At 46.5% G+C, this 20,677-nt stretch overlaps 1 protein-coding gene across 2 annotated transcripts in view; it reads right to left on the bottom strand.

Moving 5' to 3' along the window:
- LOC137434537 (oxysterol-binding protein-related protein 6) overlaps positions 1-20,677 on the bottom strand; it is a 195,996-nt gene that overhangs the window by 58,276 nt on the left and 117,043 nt on the right. For both annotated transcript variants that reach the window (XR_013624726.1, XM_068127654.2), the window contains exons 14-15: positions 14,667-14,760; positions 5,554-5,810 (exon numbers count right to left, since the gene is read on the bottom strand). Coding sequence is in view for 1 of the 2 variants with exons in the window: in XM_068127654.2 (XP_067983755.2) it covers positions 5,554-5,810; positions 14,667-14,760 (351 nt within the window). In the remaining variant the exon portion in view is untranslated. The remainder of the gene's footprint in view (positions 1-5,553; positions 5,811-14,666; positions 14,761-20,677) is intronic.

Here is a 20,677-nt window from a genome sequence, read left to right as displayed (position 1 = left end):
GCCAACGGTACACCCATCCGCACATTCGGGAAGCGTTGCCTCTCACTGCGGTTCGGAGGGCAGCGCTTTCAATGGTCGTTCAAGACTGCCAGCGTGCCAATGGCCCTGCTGGGCGCAGACTTCCTATGTGCGCATGGGCTGTTGGTCGACGTGAAGCACGGACGTCTCGTCCAGACCGAAACCTTCAGCTCGCTCGCATGTTCGCTGAGCGGCTCGTTGAGCGGCTCAATGAGCAGCTTGCCAAGCGGCTTGCTGGAAGGTTCCGTCCCGGCGAGTTTAGTTTGCACGCTTCCGGCAGCGGACGACTTTACCCGCCTCCTAGCCAGTTTCCCGGCCCTCACGCGGCCCACCTTCTCAGCGGTGGCCGTTAAACATGGGGTGGAGCACCATATACCCACGGTCGGGCCGCCGGTCTATTCCCGGGCACGCTGACTCGAACCCACGAAGCTCGCCGTGGCGAAAGCGGAGTTCGCCACGCTGGAGCGGCTGGGGATCGTACAGCGCTCCAACAGCGCTTGGGCTTCTCCTCTGCACATTGTGCCGAAGCCCGGCGGGGGATGGCGGCCATGTGGGGACTACCGCCGGCTCAATGCCACCACCCCCGACCGCTACCCGGTCCCGCATATCCAGGACTTTTCCGCCCGGTTGGCAAACATGACCGTGTTTTCCAAGGTGGACCTCATCCGGGGCTACACCAGGTCCCCGTACAACCGGGCGATGTCCCGAAGACGGCCGTCATCACCCCTTTCGGCCTCTTCGAGTTCCTGCGAATGCCTTTCGGGTTGAAGAATGCGGCCCAGGCGTTCCAACGGCTTATGGACAGCGTCTTGCGTGACTTACCTTTCCTCTTTGTCTACCTGGACGACATCCTAGTCGCGAGCGCGTCCTGGGAGGAGCACCTGCTCCACCTCCGCACGCTTTTCGAACGCCTGGGCCAGCATGGCCTAATCATCATCCCGGCCAAGTGCCGTTTCGGTGTCGCCACCATCGACTTATTGGGGCACCGCATCACCAGGCACGGGGCCGTCCCTTTACCGGCCAAAGTGGAGGCGGTCAGGGATTTCCCGCGACCCTGCACGATCAAGGGGCTCCAGGAGTTCCTGGGCATGGTGAATTTTTACCACCGCTTCGTGCCCCACGTCACCCAGCTCCTCCGCCCCCTGCACGAGGCCCTCCGGGGCAAGCCGGGCAAAGGTGACATCGCCTGGTCGGAGCCGATGGCCGTGGCGTTTGCGGGCGCAAAGCTGGCCCTGGCCAACGCCACCATGCTGGCGCACCCGGCACCCGATCACCTTCACCACCGACGCGTCGGACGACGTGGTGGGCGCGGTGCACGAGCAGTGGGTGCGTGGTGCTTGGCAACCGCTGGCGTTTTTTAGCCGGCAGCTTCGCCCGCACGAATGCCGCTACAGCACCTTCGACCACGAGCTGCTCGGGCTCCACCTGGCGGTCCGACACTTCCGACATCTGCTGGAGGGCCGCCTGTTCACGGCTTTCGTCGACCACAAGCCCCTTGTGTTCGCGATGGCCAAGGTCGCCGAGCCATGGTCGGCACGGCAGCAGCGTCACCTCTCTGCCGTGTCCGAGTATACGACGGACATCTGTCATGTGGCAGGTAAAGACAACCCAGTGGCGGATTGCCTTTCCCGGTCCGTCGCGCACGCGGTCCACCTCGGGATTGACTATGCCCGGATGGCAGACGACCAGACCGCCGACCCTGGCGTCCAGGCCTTGCGGACCGCCGTCACGGGCCTCCGCGTCACCGAGGTGCCGTTCGACGCTGCGGGCGCGGCCCTCCTGTGCGACGTCTCCCTCGGCCGGCCTCGCCCCATCGTGCCTGCTGGCTGGCAGCGCCCAGTGTTCGACGCCATCCATGGCCTGTCCCACCTGGGCACGAAGGCCTCCCAGAAGCTCGTCGCGGCGAAGTTCGTCTGGCATGGCCTCAGGAAGGACGTCCGCGACTGGGCCAGGACGTGCCTCGCGTGCCAGCGCGCAAAGATCCACCGCCACACCCAGGCCCCGTTGGCCCCGTTTGCGGTGCCCGAGCGTCGGTTCGACCACGTGCACGTCGACTTGGTGGGACCTCGGCCCCCCTCGCGGGGGTTCACCCACCTCCTCACCATGGTGGACCGCACCACACGGTGGCCAGATGCCGTCCCATTGGCGGCGACGTCTGCGCCTGATGTGGCGCAAGCCTTCATCGCCACTTGGGTTGCCGGGTTCGGTGCCCCCTCGGACATCTCGTTCGACCGCGGCCCCCAGTTCACCTCGGAGCTCTGGGCCGCGGTGGCGCAAGGGCTCGGCGTGAAACTACACCGCACCACAGCCTACCACCCCCAGGCCAATGGCCTGTGCGAGCGCTTTCATCGCTCGATGAAGGCCGCGCTCTGGGCCAGCCTCTGCGACGGCAGCTGGGCCGACAGGCTCCCCTGGGTCCTGCTGGGCCTCAGGACGGTGCCCAAGGACGACCTGCGCGCGTCCTCGGCGGAGCTGGTCTTCGGGCAACCACTGCGGGTACCGGGCGAATTTATCCCCGACTCCACGGCTCCTTGGTCCGCGGCGCAACAGCGCTCCGCCCTTCAGGAGACCGCCCGGAGGTTCGCCCCGGTGCCGACGGCACACCACGGTTGCCCGTCTTCCCACGTCGCCCCGGAGCTTCGCACGGTGGAGTACGTCTTCGTCCGGCACGACGCCCACCGGGCACCGCTACGGCCCCCGTACGACGGGCCCTTCCGCGTGCTGGAGACCAGGGACAAATATTTCACCATCGACATTGGCGGTGCCCCGGATCGCATCTCTGTGGACCGCCTCAAGCCAGCCCACCTCGATCTGGACCACCCCCCACAAGCAGCTCGGCCTCCGCGTCGAGGCCGCCCCCCGGCGGTCGGACCCCGGCACCCCCCAGCCCCGCCGTCCCGCTACCCCCCAGCCCTGCACCCATCGCCAGGGGGTGTTTCGGCCGGGTCATCCGGCTTCCCCGCAAACTCACCCTTCAGGTGCACGGGAATTCTGGGGGGGCGCATGTGGCGGGCACAAGGGACAATAATTTCGCGCACCAGTGGGTGGCGCGAGCGTCCAGGCAGGGAACGAAAGCGCATGCCCCTCCTTTCGACCGATCGGCCACGCCCGGGGACAAAGCGTGGCCTCGGGACATATATGTGGGCTCTAAGCTCGAGCCCGCCCAGTGCTGAAGTTCGAGCTCTGAATAAAGACTCTGTTTGTACCAACGCGTTGTGGCCTACCTCTCTGGCAATCGAGTCGTGTGTGTGCAGCACCACAATATATTCATTTATTTAAGTGAGGCTGTCATTCTCATTATGAGGTTAGTTTTTATATATTTTACTTAATAATAATAATTACCTTAATTAATACTTCCATGGGATAGGGTGGCACTCCACTGTACCTGTGATCTGTTTTTAAAATTCCTCGGCGATTTCAACCAGGAGCAATCGGCTTGCTATCACATGTCAAGCCAGCGTTCCTTATCACCCATTTCATTGGAGTGCTTGCTGGAGTGCTTAAGCCGCTTCGCGAGGGCTCTTAATTAATTAGTCACAAGGCCGGGGAAGTTTGGGTCTGTTAAAACACTCTTTTTGAATACGATTAGCCACCACTTGGTGAACGCTATTCAGGCTGCTTTTGCAAGCCATGGCGTTAAAGTAGACAGAGCTCCCTTTTTGTTTTTCCGTACCCATTTTTTTTATTAACTCACATTTTTGTGCATATACTAACCATCCCCTACTCTCCCTCCGCTTCTCTTCCACCCTCCCTCTCCCTCTCTCCCCTCCACCTCCCTCTCCCTTCTCCTCCCCCCCGCCCCCCCTCCTTCTCTAACTCCCTCCTCTCATCACCCTGCTCTTCATAATCCCATCATGGAAGCGACTCATTGTTACCCGGCAATGCCGGGTACTTTTGTGTGTGCATTGATTGCATTTGTGTATGTATGTGCATTTATATATATACACCACTGGTCAAAAGTTTTAGAACACCTCAATTTTTCCCGTTTTTATTGAAATTTACGCAGTTTAATGGCTCAATGTACTCTGAAATGAAGCATAGAATAAATAAACAATTGGAGATAAAAAAGAAATCAAAGAATCATTTTGTTTAACAAAATTTAATTTAATTTTTGACTCGGCAAAGTAGCCACCTTTTGCAGATATAACCGCCGAACACACTCGTGGGATTTTTTCTACAATGGAAATCAAATATTGTCCGGGAAGTTCTCCCCAACACTGTTGCAGAAGTTCCCACAAATGTGTTGCACTTGTAGGTTGCTTTGCTTTCACCCTTCTGTTCAGTTCATCCCAAACCAGCTCGATGGGGTTTTAGTCTGGAGACTGTGCTGGCCCATTCCATGATTTGAAGCCTACCGTCTTGTTCTTTTCTTCGAAGGTAGTTTTGACATAGCCTGGAGGTGTTTAGGGTCATTATCTTGCTGTAGGATGAACCCCTGACCAACTAGGCGTAGACCAGAGGGATTGCATGATGCTGCAAAATGCTGTGGCAGCCCTCTTGCTTCAGGGTGCCAGTCACTATGTGCAAGTCACCGACTCTGGATTCAGCAAAAGAGCCCCAGACCATCACGCTTCCTCCTCCATGTTTGGCAGTTGGTGTCACACACTGAGGAACCATCCTTTCGCCAACTCGACGGCGTACAAAAACCCTGCGTGATGAACCAAAGATTTCAAATTTTGATTCATCGGTCCATAAGACCTTCTTCCAGTCTTCAGTAGTCCACTGGCAGTGCTTCATGGCCCAGGCAAACCTCTTTTTCTTATTTTGCCATCTTAGCAATGGCTTTCTGACTGCCACTCGACCTGTCAAACCTGCAGCTCGAAGTCTTCTCTTCACAGTTGAAACTGACATAAGCTTACTTCGACCAGTGTTACGCTGTGCTTGAAGCTGTTGTCCTGTGAGCCACCTATCACGCAAGCTGACTCTCAGAAACTTGTCTTCTGATTCTGTTGTGGCTTTGGGTCTGCCAGACCTCTTCCTGTCAGAGTTTCCTCCAGTGTCCAATATACTCCTTCCTGCAGTGCAATATCGTCCAAATAATGCTTCAGAGGGTGTAATAACAGTCTGTTCCAATACTGCTTTTATGCAGACAGGGGGTTTGTAATCAAGTAATCAGCAGAGGTTGGGACACCTGTCGGAATAGTTTGCATCACCTTTCAAGGCTTCATTTACTTACATTGCTGCAGAACAGCTGTAAGTTGTTAACCCATTACTTGTTCCCTGAAGAAGGCCTTTTTTTACAATATAACTGTGCAATTTACATTATTTTCCCGTTTTTGCTCACCTAAACATTTTTTTAAACCTCGAGCAGTTTACTGCTTACCTTTGTACCATTTCAGGTTATTTACTGGACATTAAACTGCGTAAATTTCAATAAAAACTGGAAAAATTGAGGTGTTCTAAAACTTTTGACCGGTCGTGTATATGTATGTGCATTTATATACGTGTATATAATTATTATTATTATGAATCAGGAAAATATGGGATGAAAGAATATGAAGATGCACAATCACCCCTGACAAACACAGGACCCACCATGCGCTGTGCTGGATCGTCCCATTCAGATGCCCTATCCAAAAGCTCGCTATATTCCAGTTCTTCACAGAGCCTTTGCAATGTATTTACAGGTTCATTCAGCTCCACAGGCATGACCACTTTCGAGAGGTCCTTGCCGATGTTCTTTCGAAGAATTTCCCACAGTCCAACACCTCTGATTTCAGGGGCTAGGGCTGGCAGCTCTGTCCGACGGCCGGTCTGGAAAGGCCCGATCTCACCATCTTCACTACTGGGTGCTACGGAGTGTTAAGACATAAATTAAGATTAATGCTGCAAACTGTAGCCAATTCTTCTCATGATTTGTAATTACAGCAATAAAGTTGGATTAAAAAAAACAAATTCTGCATAATGAGCATATTCTGTGAAGACATGTGATACATACATTGTGTGGTATCTCAAAGTAGCAGAAATTCAGCCATAAAAGTTGCCATAAAAGGCAACAGCCATAAAAGTTGAACTCGAGACAAAAATCATATTTTCTACCTTTACTCTAATAATCCCTTAGCTGAAAAACAAGGTAGCAGTGGATTTGGATTCATGATGTCCTCCTTGGTGAGCTGCTTACCAAAGTTGATGAGCCCCATCTGCCTGCAGCAATTGGTTTTCAAGGAGCCTTTGTTTGACATTTCACCTCTACATCCGTTAGTGAAAACACCTTTCACCTCTACTCAACAGTGCCAGCCTTCTTTCTGGACTGCCCAGGAGTGGGGAGATTCAAAGCCAATATTCCTCCCTGTTAGATCCGCCCCTGGCTTAACTCTGTGTTCCAGGTGATCTGCCATTACGTGGATGTCCACCATTTTTGTCCAATGCTTACACCAAATTTGAAAAAAAATATTTGAATTTTCAATAATGCCAATGGCGTTTTTGCGCAAAAATTTGAATTTTCTAATATATCCTGGGGGACGAATCCCACATTCTTATCACCAATTGTCAGCAGGATGACATTCAATCCCAGGTCTAATACTTCAACCATGACACCTGTTGTTGTGTCAGTGACCCAGCCAGCATGGATGTTCTGCACCGGAGGTCGAATAAAGACCACCTGGTATGACCGAAAGGATGTTTGAATTTACTGCACATTCAGAATGAACTATTTAACAAATGAGGATCCCTCAAAGGATCGTTCAGATAAAGCTGAGAGCCTGAGACTGATGGTTGCTCATGCGTGAGAAGGTAAAAGGCTGGAATATATTTATTGTCATTACAATGATTATTATAAATGAGTATGGGAAATGTAATGTGGCACAATTGCTCAGGCTTAGATTTTTTGGATTTCGGACCAGGTGGAGTGGAGTGGGAGGGGGGGGGGTGGGGGGGAGGTGTAGGAGTAGGCAGAGGTGGAGGAGGCGGTGGGTTACCCCCTGGAACTTTGGATCCCTACTTGTCCCTTATTTACAACCGATTGTTGTGAAACCCTATACAGCCCTTCTACTCGATGGTCTGCCGAATTGCTTGCTCGCTCTGAAGTGGTCTGAACGATTATAATAAAGAGGTGACCACCCGCCCACTAGGGCCAATTTATTTCCCTCGCCAGAGGAGAGGGTGTTGCATTTTATTCCGTTTGTTTGTCTGTCTGTCTCTTTTTCTCTGTCTGTACAGAATAAATGTGATTTTCTCTGCAAACGGAAATTTCCTGTAGAATTTTCAACCTCCACCTGTAGAATTTTTCATGATAGTTATGACGTCATAGGTCACGTGATAGGGGCACCATCTTGAAAAAAACCGAAAAACTTTGCACCGCTATATCTCCAAAAGCGCTGCATAGAAAAATTGAGACATGGCTCATTGGAAAGAACTCTCCATGGGTAATAACGTATGTTAATGATGATGTCATATTGTCATAGGTGCCTCCATTATGATGTCATAATTTGACAAGTACAAAACTTCATCTGATCAAGATGGAATTTCTTGAGCGTCATCCAGGGATAAATTGGTGGAGAAAAAAAAAAAAGACGTCATCGGTCACATGGTTCGGCCCCCATATTTGTTTTGACACAAAAGCCTTAAAAACCAATAAAAACATGTCCTGGTGAGGGTCTGCAATCTCTGATTGCTCTTTCTTGTTGGTATTATTATACAGTGAACCCTTAAATATTGTTGGGGTTACGTTCCTGGAAAATGCCGCCAGATTCAAAACCGCGATAGTTAAAACCAATTTTGCATGATAATAAGAGGGTTTGGTTCCTTGACTTCCAGATGATATAGAGGAAGTTGGGCGGTAACCAAAAATAAACACATCACAATTAAAATATCTTGGCAATAACTTTGCCAAGAAAATGCTTCGACTGCACCAACTTTCTAGATAGTATGGGGGTATAAAAATAAGATAAAAAAACACCACATACCATTATGAAAAGTACAGTTGGATTTTTCAGGTGTACCCGGTGTGTACCCCGGTTTAGAATAGGTACACCGTATCCCTGCGCGTCGTAGGAGGCGACTAAAAGGGTTGGCGTCATGAAGAGCATCCGGCCATAAAAACATTGCCTCAAAAAGAGAAACATGACAATTACAACGACATATGGGCAGGGTACAGCCCGAAGTACCCTGTGGGGGACCCCACTCCCTCTCGTCAAACCTCAAGGTGGGGAAACCGATCGAAGCAAGGGTGGAAATCACTCCATTTATGACGAAACGTCTGATGCCCGAAGTGGAGATCGGTTTCTGAGGTTTGGGACATGGAATGTAGGGACAATAACAGGGAGATCAGGAGAAGTGGTGGAAGTATTGGTCAGAAGAAGAGTGGACATATGTTGTGTGCAGGAGACGAGATGGAAGGGAGGTGGTGTGAGAATGGTGAAGGGTAGGCAGGGACAGAAATACAAGTTTGTGTGGCAAGGGTGCCCAGAAGACGTGAATAGTGTTGGTGTCCTGTTTTCTGAGGAGTTTGTAGACAGTGTGGTGAGTGTGACGAGAGTGAGTGAAAGGTTGATGATGGTGAAGATGATGATTGGAAAGCTCTTGGTGAACGTCATCTCAGGATATGCTCCGCAGGTTCGTCGGAGCTATGAAGAGAAGGACATGTTCTGGTGTGCAATAGAGAAGCTGATGGAAAACGTGAAAGATAAGGAAGTTGTTGTGGTAGGAGGAGACCGAAATGGACACGTGGGAAGGAGTATGTAAGGTTTTGAGGGAGTTCATGGGGGTTACGGATATGGTGTGAGAAATGGAGAAGGTGAAAGGATTTTGGAGTTTGCTGATTTGTTGATTTGTAATACTTAGTTCCAGAAAGAGGATAATAAGCTTGTTACATACACGTCAGGTGGGTCGACGACAACCATTGACTACCTGATGGTGCATAGGCGAGATAGGGGGCACCTCCGGGACACAGGGGTGATCCCGGGGGAGGAGGCTGTTTCACAGCACCACTTGGTTGTCTGCGACATAAGGGTGAAAGGTGCGAGGAGAGCTCGGCGGGTGAAGTACCAACCGAGAATGAAGATGTGAAGGTTGAAAGAGGTGACAGTGAGGGAGGCATTGGAAGAGAGTCTGAGTATGGCAGAGGATGCTGTGGTTGAGCTTGAAAGTGGTTGGATGTCAATGAAAGATAGTCTGTTGGGAGCCGTTGGTGAGGTATGTGGATGGACAAAAGGACCACCGAGGCAATTGGAAACATGGTGGTGGGACGATGAAGTTGGAAAGAAGATTGACGAGAAGAGGAAGAAGTTCAAGGAGTGGCCGAGGGCGAAGGGTATGGGAGCAGAAAAGGCAGAGCATGAAAGTTATAAGGCAGCCAAGAAGGCCGCAAAGAAAGAGGTAGATAAGGCGCAGGAGGCATTTAGGAAAATGTTCGGAGAACGCTTGGATTAGGAGGAGGGTCAGAGAGCGGTATTCAGGATTGCAAAGCAGATAGCGAAAGAGAGGTGTGATGTGATGGGGGTGAGTTGCTTGAAGGATGAAGTGGGACAAATCGTTGTGGACCCAGATGGAATTAAAGGAAGATGGAAGAGATATATGGAAATACTGTTGAATGCAGAGAATGACTGGGATGGCAACATAGAGAGTAACCCAGTTTTAGGACCGGCAGAGAAGATAACCGAGAAGGAAGTTGAGGAAGCAATAAAAGCAATGAAGAGTAGAAAAGCGGGAGGGCCGACGGGAGTTGTGGGAGATATGTTGAAGGCAGCGGGAAATTGGGGTGTGAAGAGAATGACAGAGATCTGTAATCTGGTGGTGAAAGAAGGCCGCATTCCAGTGGATTGGGAACCGAGTACCCTCATCCCTCTATACAAGGGGAAAGATGACCCTCTGGACTGTGGCTCGTATCGAGTGATAAAGTTATTGGAGCATGGAATGAAGGTATTGGAAAGGGTGTTGGAGAGGAGGATAAGGAAAAAAGTGAAGATTGACGAAATGCAGTTTGGATTTATGCCAGGAAGAGGAACGACAGATGCACTTTTTATTGTGAGGCAGTTGCAGGAGAAGTACATGGAGAAGAGGAAGAAGTTGTTTCTTGGGTTTGTTGATCTGGATAAAGCATTCGATAGGGTTCCACGTGAAGTAGTGACATGGGCATTGAGGAAGTTCGGAGTGGAGGAATGATTGATCAGAGTAGTGATGGCAATGCACAAAAGAGCGCGCACAGCTGTAAGGACGAAGGACGGGAACAGTGGTGAGTTTGAGGTGAAGGTGGGAGTGCATCAGGGGTCGGTACTAAGTCCACTACTATTTGTAGCTGTGATGGAGGTGCTGGCTCGGAACATAAAGGAGGGTTTACCGTGGGAGTTGTTGTGTGCAGATGATCTGGTGTTGATTGCAGAAAGTATGGATGGACTGAAGGAGAAGATGAACAAGTGGAAGGAATGTATGGAGACAAAAGGTCTGAAGGTGAATAGCGGAAAAACGAAGGTGCTGGCAAGTGGTAAAGCATGTGGTGAGGTGGAAAGAACTGGGAAGTGGCCGTGTGCTGTGTGCAGGAAGGGTGTCGGAGTGAATTCCATTTAATGTACAATGTGCGTTGAGTGGGTTCATCAAAAATGTAGTGGTTTGAGAGGGTCATTAACCAGTGTGGCAGCTACATTCCATTAACCAGTGTGTGTGTAAGGTGTGCACAGAGGGAGCTGCAGATGGAGGGAATGTTGAGTTGGATCTTGGAGACGGCGTGAAGCTGGAAGGTGTGAAAACATTTAGTTCCCTTGGAGACATGCTGAATGCATGTGCATGAATGCTGAATGCATGAATCTATATATATATATATATATATATATATATATATATATATATATATATATATATATATATATATACATATATATATATATATATATATATATATATATATATATATACATATATATATATATATATATATATTGGAGACATGCTGAATGCAGAAGGTGGATCAGACTAGGCAACGGTTGCTAGAGTGAGATGTGCATGGAAGAAGTTTTGGGAACTGACTGGCATGCTGACGAGGAGGGGAGTGTCGTTGAAGCTGAAGGGAAAGGTGTATGCTGTGCTGCACGTGTGAGAAGTGTTATGATTTATGGGAGCGAGACATGGATCATGAACGTAGAGCAGCAACGAAGGCTGGAAAGGGTGGAAATACGAATGGTTCGGTGGATGTGTTGAGTATCGTTGAGAGAGAGGAAGACAAATGATGAATTGCGAAAGATGATGGGAATAGAGCCTGTGATTGATGCTGTGAAGAGAAACAGTTTGAGATGGTTTGGTCATGTGTTGAGGAAGGATGAAAGTGACTGGTTGAGAAGAGTGATGGAAATGAATGTAGAAGGAAGTAGAGGATGGGGAAGACCGAGAAAGACTTGGCTAAAGATGGTCGAAGAAGAAATGCGGGCAAGGGGGTTAGGTTAACAAGGGTAGATGCAGAAAATAGGGCAAAATGGAGAAGATCGTCATGGGGACCGCAAGGCTAACCCCCACTCTTGCAGGGAAAATGGCCTTAAAATGCCTGTTTTTGTTGTTGTTGTTGCATTTGTGGAAGCATCTTTTCTTTTTTGGTTTACTACTCTCTTGTCCTAGATTACATCACAAGTTCATCCCTGTGATCTCAACTATCCCACTCCTTACTTGTTGGTTAAAAAAAAGTTTGACATTTATTGTTTTTGTGAATTGTTATCCCCTTCCTGTCGATTAACCCACTTCTTCCTGAAATTATCCAACTCAATCATTCCCAACAAGGTCACATATATATTACAATTCATTACCATTTAAAGTTATTCCACAGCGAGCTGTATGGGCAAGTGACTTTTCCCTTTTATTTTGACACTGCTGACTGCATCATCTATTTGGAATAATGTGCAGCCAGATATTTTAACAGATTAAATCACTGCCACCCATGTGAATCCCAACTGCCATCAGTCAATCATTGTCTATAATTTGTTTGGTGCACACTTCATCTCAAGCATGGCCTGAAGATGCATCAAAACATTTGTTGGTCTGTCTTTGATGATAAAAATAAATAGTCTCGAGTGGGTGATGGTCATCTCTTGAGGATGTAGTTCAGACCACTGATGGCTGATTTGGGGGACCCCCTGGGAGCCCCCTGATCCAAAATCGAAAAATCGAAAACTGGGCGATCCAACGGATTATCGAGTCGAAGGGCTGTATCGGGTTTCAGAAAACAATCGGTTGGTAAATAAGGGACAAGTGTGGATCAGAAGTTTCAGGGGGTAACCCCTCCTGAGAGCACCCATGATCCGAAATTGAAAAATCGAAGCCGAGCGATTGTTCGGGATTCTATCATGTATCCATATGTCAAGTTTCAGAACAACCAGCCGGATGATAAAGGAAGAGTAGCAAAAATAGGAAAAGATTACTGGATGAAAGAACATACATCTGGACATCACAACCCATTTTAGAAGTTAATCTCTCGATAATCGAGAAGAGATGACCTAACCAGTGCGTAAGTGATAACTGATGCAGTGCTTCTTGTTCTGCAACTGTTGGCACTGTGCAGAGTGTATGTCCGAACCATTTTCAAGGTCATGAGGGCCACTGTGGACCTGCTTGCACAGGTTCAGTTGCAACTAAGCCAGTTATCATCAGATAAGGCCGAGAAAAATATATTTCCGGTCTCTGGTCAGCGCGCGCATCGATTTTGACCCTGCGCGTCAACATTTTTATTTTTCAAATTTGGTATCGACGTTCGCGCACGGTTCTCCCCTACAAAACTGCGTTTAGTATGTCCAAATCCAACCAGCCGTTGCAAAGATATGAGTAGTTTTGAGTGCCGTGACGTCATGAATCCAATCGGGAAGTTGCATGTGACGTCATCGTCTTAGTCACGTGACCGCTTGGGTGGCAAAACATTGCTTCTGCCACCATACGTCATGGCGGCAATTTGAAACTCGTCTCACATATAAATTGCCCCCTACACGATGGTAAAGAGTTGTTGTGCTGTCGGATGTACAGCCCGATTTCATCCGGACGACACAACGCTAAAACGGATCCATAGCTGCCTTGACTGCAGCTCAGGTGAGAATATGGCTCATGAGGTTGTTACCTTTGCTCGCGAAGTGAAAAGCAGGATTAGGCATTTGGTTACGTACATGTGGAGTGTGTATGGCGTACGTGTGGAGTGTGTGTGGCGTACGTGTGGCGTACTTGTGTCGTACGTGTGGAGTGTGTGTGGCATACGTGTGGTGTACGTATGGAGTGTGTGTGGCGTACATGTGGCGTACCTGTGGAGTGTGTGTGGCGTATGTGTGGCGTACGTGTGGCGTACTTGTGGAGTGTGTGTGGCGTACTTGTGGCGTACGTGTGGTGTGTGTGGACCGTGGAGTGCGTGTGGCGTACTTGTGGGTCCACACGGGTCCACAGGCAGATGACACAGCCTCGGTTTCTCGCAATACCGCGAAAACGCCTCAACGGGCAAGCTACGGGCGTAAACTGACAGGTCCGTCTGATCAAACGACAGCTTTCCCGCCATGTTGTTTATGCCACCCAAGATGGCGGCCGGAACCGGTTGCCATGGACGACGCCCACGCGATGCAAGGCCTCTATCGGCTGGATATTGTCATTTATTGAAACGAAGACGTTCTTTGTCGGGTTCGTGTAAAGCAACCAGAAGGCCTAGAGAGTTGCCGGTGGTCTCGTTAGTTAGGCCTGGATCCTATCTCGTTTGTCATGAAGTAGTAAGTGTCTGTGATAATCTGGTGGACAGGGAGAAGAGATCGTGGGAGACCATCGGCCTGTTAGACCACTTGCGCATGCGCAGTGTTGACGCGATCGACGCATTGGAATGTTTAACGGTACGGCGAGGCGATCTCGAGATCGAAATGGCAGTCTATAATATGCTTGAAGAACTTAATAATTTTCAGAATAAATACATTTTAAAATAACTTAAGCTTGTGTTCATTATTTACAAAAAAAAGGCCTACAAGTCCCATTGGCTGTCTTTAATTTCTTTCTGGACGGCGCCACAGCAGATGACGAGGACCGCAAGGCATGAGGACACAAAAAACACCTCTATATGTGCAATCCATGCTTTAAAAAAAAAACCGCATCGCCGCATCAATTCTGGAACATTGGTCTGACCAGAGACAAGCAATATATTTTTTTCGGCCTAATATCCCAGATGTGCCTTTATTTCATGAGAGAGGAGAGGAGAGGAGAGGGGAGAGAGAGAGAGAGAGAGAGAGAGAGAGAGAAAAGAGGGGATAGAGGAGGGACAGAGAGAGGGACAGAGAGAGGGACAGAGAGAAGAGAGAAGAGAGAAGAGAGAGGAGAGAGAGGAGAGAGAGGAGAGAGGAGAGAGGAGAGAGGAGAGAGAGAGAGAGAGAGAGAGAGGAGAGAGAGGAGAGGAGAGAGAGAGGAGATAGAGAGAGCAGATAGAGAGAGCAGATAAAGAGAGCAGGAGAGGAGATCAATTCTATTAATTTTCACCAGCTAGATCGACCAGACTTTTCTGAATACAGATTTTCTCTACCACACGTGTTGTCTTTAGTGTTCCTGAAAGCCACTTTCTGGTGCTGTTATTTTTTCATTTTAATTTGCATGCTCATCTCTTTGTTTTACATATTGGTTCCACAATTAGTGAGCCTCTTTCTTTTAAAATAAATCTGAACTATTTCAATGAAAAACTGGTTCATTGGCAAGGGGATAGCAAAAGTTAAACCATCACTCACTGACACTTTGCTGGGTAGTGAAGCTGCAATGACTCGTAGTTTCCCCCGAGACACTGTCCGCAATGTCACTATTGCTGGACTCACCGTCAGAAGCCTGCAAGCAAATCACAGAAAAAAAACTAAAACAGCACTTGGTAGAACTCATACCTCTGCCGGCTGAGCAGTTTATATTTTGTTTCCCACTGATAGGCCGAATCTGGATTCGGACATGAACCAAAATCTAATCCTATCGACTTGGTCTTGTCATCTACCCAACTCATCCACCAATTTTGTCATAACCCGACCACATCTTTTTTAGATACTGAAAAGTGATATACATACAGTCAGGTGAAAAAGTAAGTACACCCCATGTAAAGTTTTGACTTTTTCAACAATATTCAACATACAGCTATTTGATCTTCATTTCAACAATATTGATAGATAAAGGTGATATAATATAACAAATATCATGAAACATTTACATTTTATAGTCCATTGTATAATTTAAATAAACATAAATGCAAATTTCGCATGTGGAAAAAGTAAGTACACCCCTACATTTATCGCTACTTCAAATACCTAAAATTAGAATCAGGTGCACCAGCTCAGGTGCAAATGATTAGAACATCGTTGGAGAGGATCTTGGAGGAACCTGTCTTATTTAAACCTCAGACATTTAGTTTGGTTTGCTCTTTGTTGTTGAAGTGTGTGGCGTCACCATGCCAAGATCAAAAGAGCTCTCTGAAGCCTTCAGAAAGAAGGTTATAGATGCCTACGAGTCTGGGAAGGGATTAAAAAGATCTCCAAACAATTTGAAATCAATCATTCCACTGTCCAGAAGATCATCTACAAGTGGGGAAGATTCCAAACAACTGCCAACTTGTTCAGGCCAGGCCGCCCCAGCAAGTTCAGCCCGAGAGCAGACCGCAAAATGCTGAAAGCAGTCTCTTAGAACCCCAGAATGTCATCACGGGTCCTACAGGTAGCTCTTGCCACTGTTGATGTCAAAGTGCACGAGTCTACCATGAGAAAGAGGCTGCACAAATTTGATCTACATAGGAGGTGTGCCAGGAGAAAACCTTTGCTGTCCAGAAAGAACATCAGGGCAAGACTAAAGTTAGCCAATGAACACCTCGGCAAAGACCAGCACTTCTGCAACAATGTGCTCTGGACAGTTGAGTGAAAGGTAGAGCTATTTGGCCACAGTACCAGAAGACATGTTTGGCGAAAACAAAAGACAGCATTTGACCACAAGAACCTGATACCAACTGTAAAGCATGGTGGTGGAAATATTATGGTTTGGGGCAGCTTTGCTGCATCAGGGCCTGGGCAGCTCACCATCATAGAATCCACTATGAATTCTTCATTGTACCAGAGGGTGCTTCAGGATAATGTGAGGCCATCTGTCAGCAAGTTGAAGCTCAACCGAAGGTGGATCTTGCAACATGACAATGACCCTAAACATACCAGTAAATCCATCAAGGAATGGCTGAAAAGAAAGAAATGGAGGGTTTTGGAATGGCCAAGTCAAAGCCCGGATCTAAATCCCATCGAGATGTTGTGGGGGGATTTGAAACGAGCTGTGCATGCAAGAAACCCCTCAAACATCGCACAGCTGAAAGAATTCTGCATGGAGGAGTGGGCAAAAATTTCTCCCAGTCGATGTCAGAGACTGGTAGACAGTTATAAGAAACGCCTACTTGAGGTTGTTTCTGCCAAAGGGGGCAATACCACCTATGAGAGCCAAGGGTGTACTTACTTTTTCCACATGCGAAATTTGCATTTATGTTTATTTAAATTATACAATGGACTACAAAATGTAAATGTTTCATGATATTTGTTATATTATATCACCTTTATCTGTCAATATTGTTGAAATGAAGATCAAATAGCTGTATGTTGAAATATGTTGAAAAGGTCAAAACTTTACATGGGGTGTACTTACTTTTTCACGTGACTGTATATGTGTGTGGTTATATATATATATGTATATATATAAATATATATGTATATATATATATGTATGTATGTATATATATATATATATATGTATATATATATATATATATGTATATATATATATATATATATATATATATATATATATATATATATACATATATATATATATATATATATATATATATATATATATATATATATATATATATATATATGTATATATATAACTGTAAGAAATAGTAGAAACTCCAAAGTACGAGCAGGGCATCTCATTTGTATTGAATAAATAATCGTTAGATTAAATAAGACGCGGACGTAGCTTCAGGACGTCAATCTTTAATTGTCGACAAGCTTTCGACCAACAAAGGTCTTCTTCTGACTCTACAAAAACAGCAGGCATGTATATCAGTCAAGTATGTATGGTGATATGTGTGTGAGATGTGTGATGTGTGTAGAAAATGCATACAGAAGGAAGAGCCACGCCAAAGTTCACTCACCAGCCCCAAGTTCAACGGAAGTGACCGTTTGCGTTACAGTTAGGGTGCACGTGCATATACAAATATAGAGATATACATACATAAACACACAAGCATATATTCATATCCCATTTATATTCATATAATATATTTATATATTTATATAAATGACATATAAAGGTAGAATGAATGAATGAATGAATGATGAATGAATGAATGAATGGGTTACGGTTAACAATTTGATTGGGTTGATGTGGGAACATGCTTTAGTCATCAAAATTTATGCCATGAGGGACTTTTGTCCGAAGTTTGTGTATCCAAAAGGACTCACGTTTCAGAATCGTGGTGTGTGATCGATTTGTGATCGATTCAATGGCAGAGATCTGAATGTCATTTATAGAGTGATCCGGTTGATTAAAGTGTATCGTGTAAGGTAGAGATTTGCCCTGACTGGTGTGGAAGTTATTGATTTCTGACCGGGTGTTATTAAATCGTGTGTAGAGTGTATTTTCAGTTTTTCCAACATATTGTTTGGTGCACTTTTGGCAAGTGATTAGGTATATGACCCATGTAGATTTGCAGTTCATATAGGAGGTGATGGGGAATTTTTGTCCAGTGCTAGAACTACAGAATTTGTTTCCTTCTAGTAAATGCTTGTGAATAATGCATTTGTTTGCTGTGCATTTATAGAAGCCAGGGATCCTAGTTTGTTTGTTGTGGGGCTGTGGGTGCTTTGCTTTTACGAAGAGGTCCCTGAGTGTCCGACCACGTCGAAATGATGTTAGTGGAGGTTGAGGAAATGTGGTGCCGAGTGTTTCTGATTGATGGAGGAGAGGAAGGGCCTTATTCAGAATACTTGGCAATTGGGACGAGGTAGCAGAGTAGGTGGTTACCAGTGGGACACGGTTAGTTGCAGGTTTGGGTTTGTAAGTCAGAAGGTCTGCTCTCGGTATGTGTTTTGCTCAGGTTATTGCTTCTTGCACAGAGTGAGGGTCGTAGTTTCTTGCAATGAAGTGTGTTTCTAATTGGCAGAGAGAAGTTTCTTCTGCCATTTTTGTTGAGCAAATGCGTCTTACTCTGAGTGCTTGACTGTATGGTATGCTTGCAATTGTATGTTTAGGATGAGATGAAGAAGGGAGAAGGTAAGAGAGTGTCTGTTGGTTTGGTGTATAGTTCTGTTTCGAGTCTGTTATTTTGAAGCGTGAGTGATGTGTCTAGAAAGTGAACTTCGGACTGTGAGCTGTCGAATGTGAACTTGATGGTCGGATGAATCAAATTTAATTCATTTTGGAATTGGGTGAGACTACGGGGGGATTTTGACCAGATGAACTGGATGTCATCAATATAACGTACCCAGGATTTTTCCAAGATTCCGTGATGAGGTTGTGCATTGATCTTGGCCTCTATCATTCCCATGAAGATGTTAGCGTACGATGGTGCAACAGGGGTACCCATAGCGGTACCTTGAGTTTGAATATAATGTCGTCCGTTGAATTGGAAATTATTCAGTTTGAGTGTCAGTTCTAATAGGCGCATAAGGTCTTGAGTAGGTGGCATTGGGACTTGTCGTGTATCGAGGGCTTTGCGGCATGCAGACAGGCCTTCTGAATGTGGAATATTAGTGTAGAGGGATGTAACATCTGCTGTGACTAAAATGGTTTGGGAGTTGAAAGGTGAGTATATTCTGTTCAATCCTTGGATGTGGGTCAGAAAACTGGTTGTGTCCTTGAGGTATGAGGAGAGCTTCAACATGAGAGGACGTAAATGACCGTCAACAAATTTTGATATGAGAACAGTTGGACATGTGCAGCCAGATACGATTGGTCTACCTGGATTGTTTACCTTGTATATTTTAGGAAGAAAATAAAGGTTAGGGCAATGAGGATCTTTCGGAACCAAGCGAGATTTGATGGTTTTATCCACCCGAATAGAATCTACTACCTTTTTAACCTCTTCAAGATGTAAAAGGGTAGGGTCGGATGGGAGCTCTTTGTAAGTATCACTATGTAGTTGACGATTACCTTCTGCAACGTAATCGGTAGTCGACATCTATCTATAATTCCAGTAATCTCTGTGTGTATGTTTGTATGTTTGTATGTTTGTATGTTTGTATGTATGTATGTATGTATGTATGTATGTATGTATGTATGTTTGTCTGTGACCGCTGTTTCTCGACAACTACCGGTCCGATATACTTTAAACTTGCCAGGTATATTGCTGGGGACCCGAGGATGTGCCTTTTCAAGGTTTCATATTAATCGGAGAAGTAGTTACCGAGCTATGTCCAAAAAACGATTCAACCAATCAGAGAGCAGCGAGCTATCACGTGTGCCGAACGTGGCGAACAGACTCTGCCTCGGACGGCACATTTGAGAGCGTATTCATTTATTTCACGTTGGAAAACTATGTTGCCGTTAAACTATGTTTTAAAACTAATTAAAACTACTATCTATAATTCCACGGGTCCGATAAAAAACACCGTACTCGCAAGCCGTTCGCTTTGGACCAAACCATTTCATGTAAATAGAGCGGGGGGATTGTCACCGTACTCGCAAGCCGTTCGCTTTGGACCAAACCATTTCATGTAAATAGAGGGGGGGGATATAATTTTAGATATATATATAGTACGGGCATGCCCTAGTCTATCTATAATTCCACTAATCTCTGTGTGTATGTTTGTTTGTATGTTTGTATGTTTGTATGTTTGTCTGTGACCGCTGTTTCTCGACAACTACCGGTCCGATATACTTGAAACTTGCCAGGTATATTGCTGGGGACCCGAGGATGTGCCTTTTCAAGGTTTTAAATTAATCGCAGAAGTAGTTACCGAGCTATGTCCAAAAAACGATTCAACCAATCAGAGAGCAGCGAGCTATCACGTGTGCCGAACGTGGCGAACAGACTCTGCCTCGGATTGCACATTTGAGAGCGTATTCATTTATTTCCCGTCGGCAAACTATGTTGCCGTTAAACTATGTTTTAAAACTAATAAAAACTAATTTGCGATTCATCGTATTCATCGCTTCACATTTGCGACAGTGAAGACTTCACTTCCGGCAGCCAATCACAGAACGCGTTGTTGCGAGCCCGAGAGCCTGCGCCATTACGGTTCGTAATTCGATTTCTTCCGGAGAAAATAATAATTTCTCGATTTCTTATGCGCATTATTTCTCCCAATTCAGTCAGAGCGAAGGGCGGAAGCGAAGAGCGTTGTTTTTTTTGTTTACGGGCGTACGGGCGGGGCAGAGCGTACGGGTAGCGTTTTTTTTTTTTTTTGGCAAGGAACGGGCACCCACGTACGGGCATGCCCTAGTAATGACAATGCCAGTACCTTTATCTGCTGGCTTTATGACTATCTTTTCATTGTTTTGGAGATTGTGAAGTGCTCGTCGCTCTGCCTTTGTAAGATTGTCCTTATGTCTGGAACAATTATATTTTTGTGCCACCTTTTCAATTTCATTGCTCACTTGTTCCATATAGACATGTAGATATGGATTGTCAACACGTGGTGTCCAGGTGCTTTTTGGTTTAGGTAAAGTGAGTTGTGGTGTATTAGTATCGGTGTATGTGATTGTATGCGTGGTTGTTGGTGTT

This window comes from Myxine glutinosa, chromosome 10 (genome assembly GCF_964187855.1).
Source record: "Myxine glutinosa chromosome 10, kmMyxGlut1.1, whole genome shotgun sequence".
Taxonomy (NCBI): Eukaryota; Metazoa; Chordata; class Myxini; order Myxiniformes; family Myxinidae; genus Myxine; species Myxine glutinosa.
The sequence above is the reverse complement of the archived record's forward strand: the minus strand, read 5'-3'. Positions and strand labels throughout refer to the sequence as shown.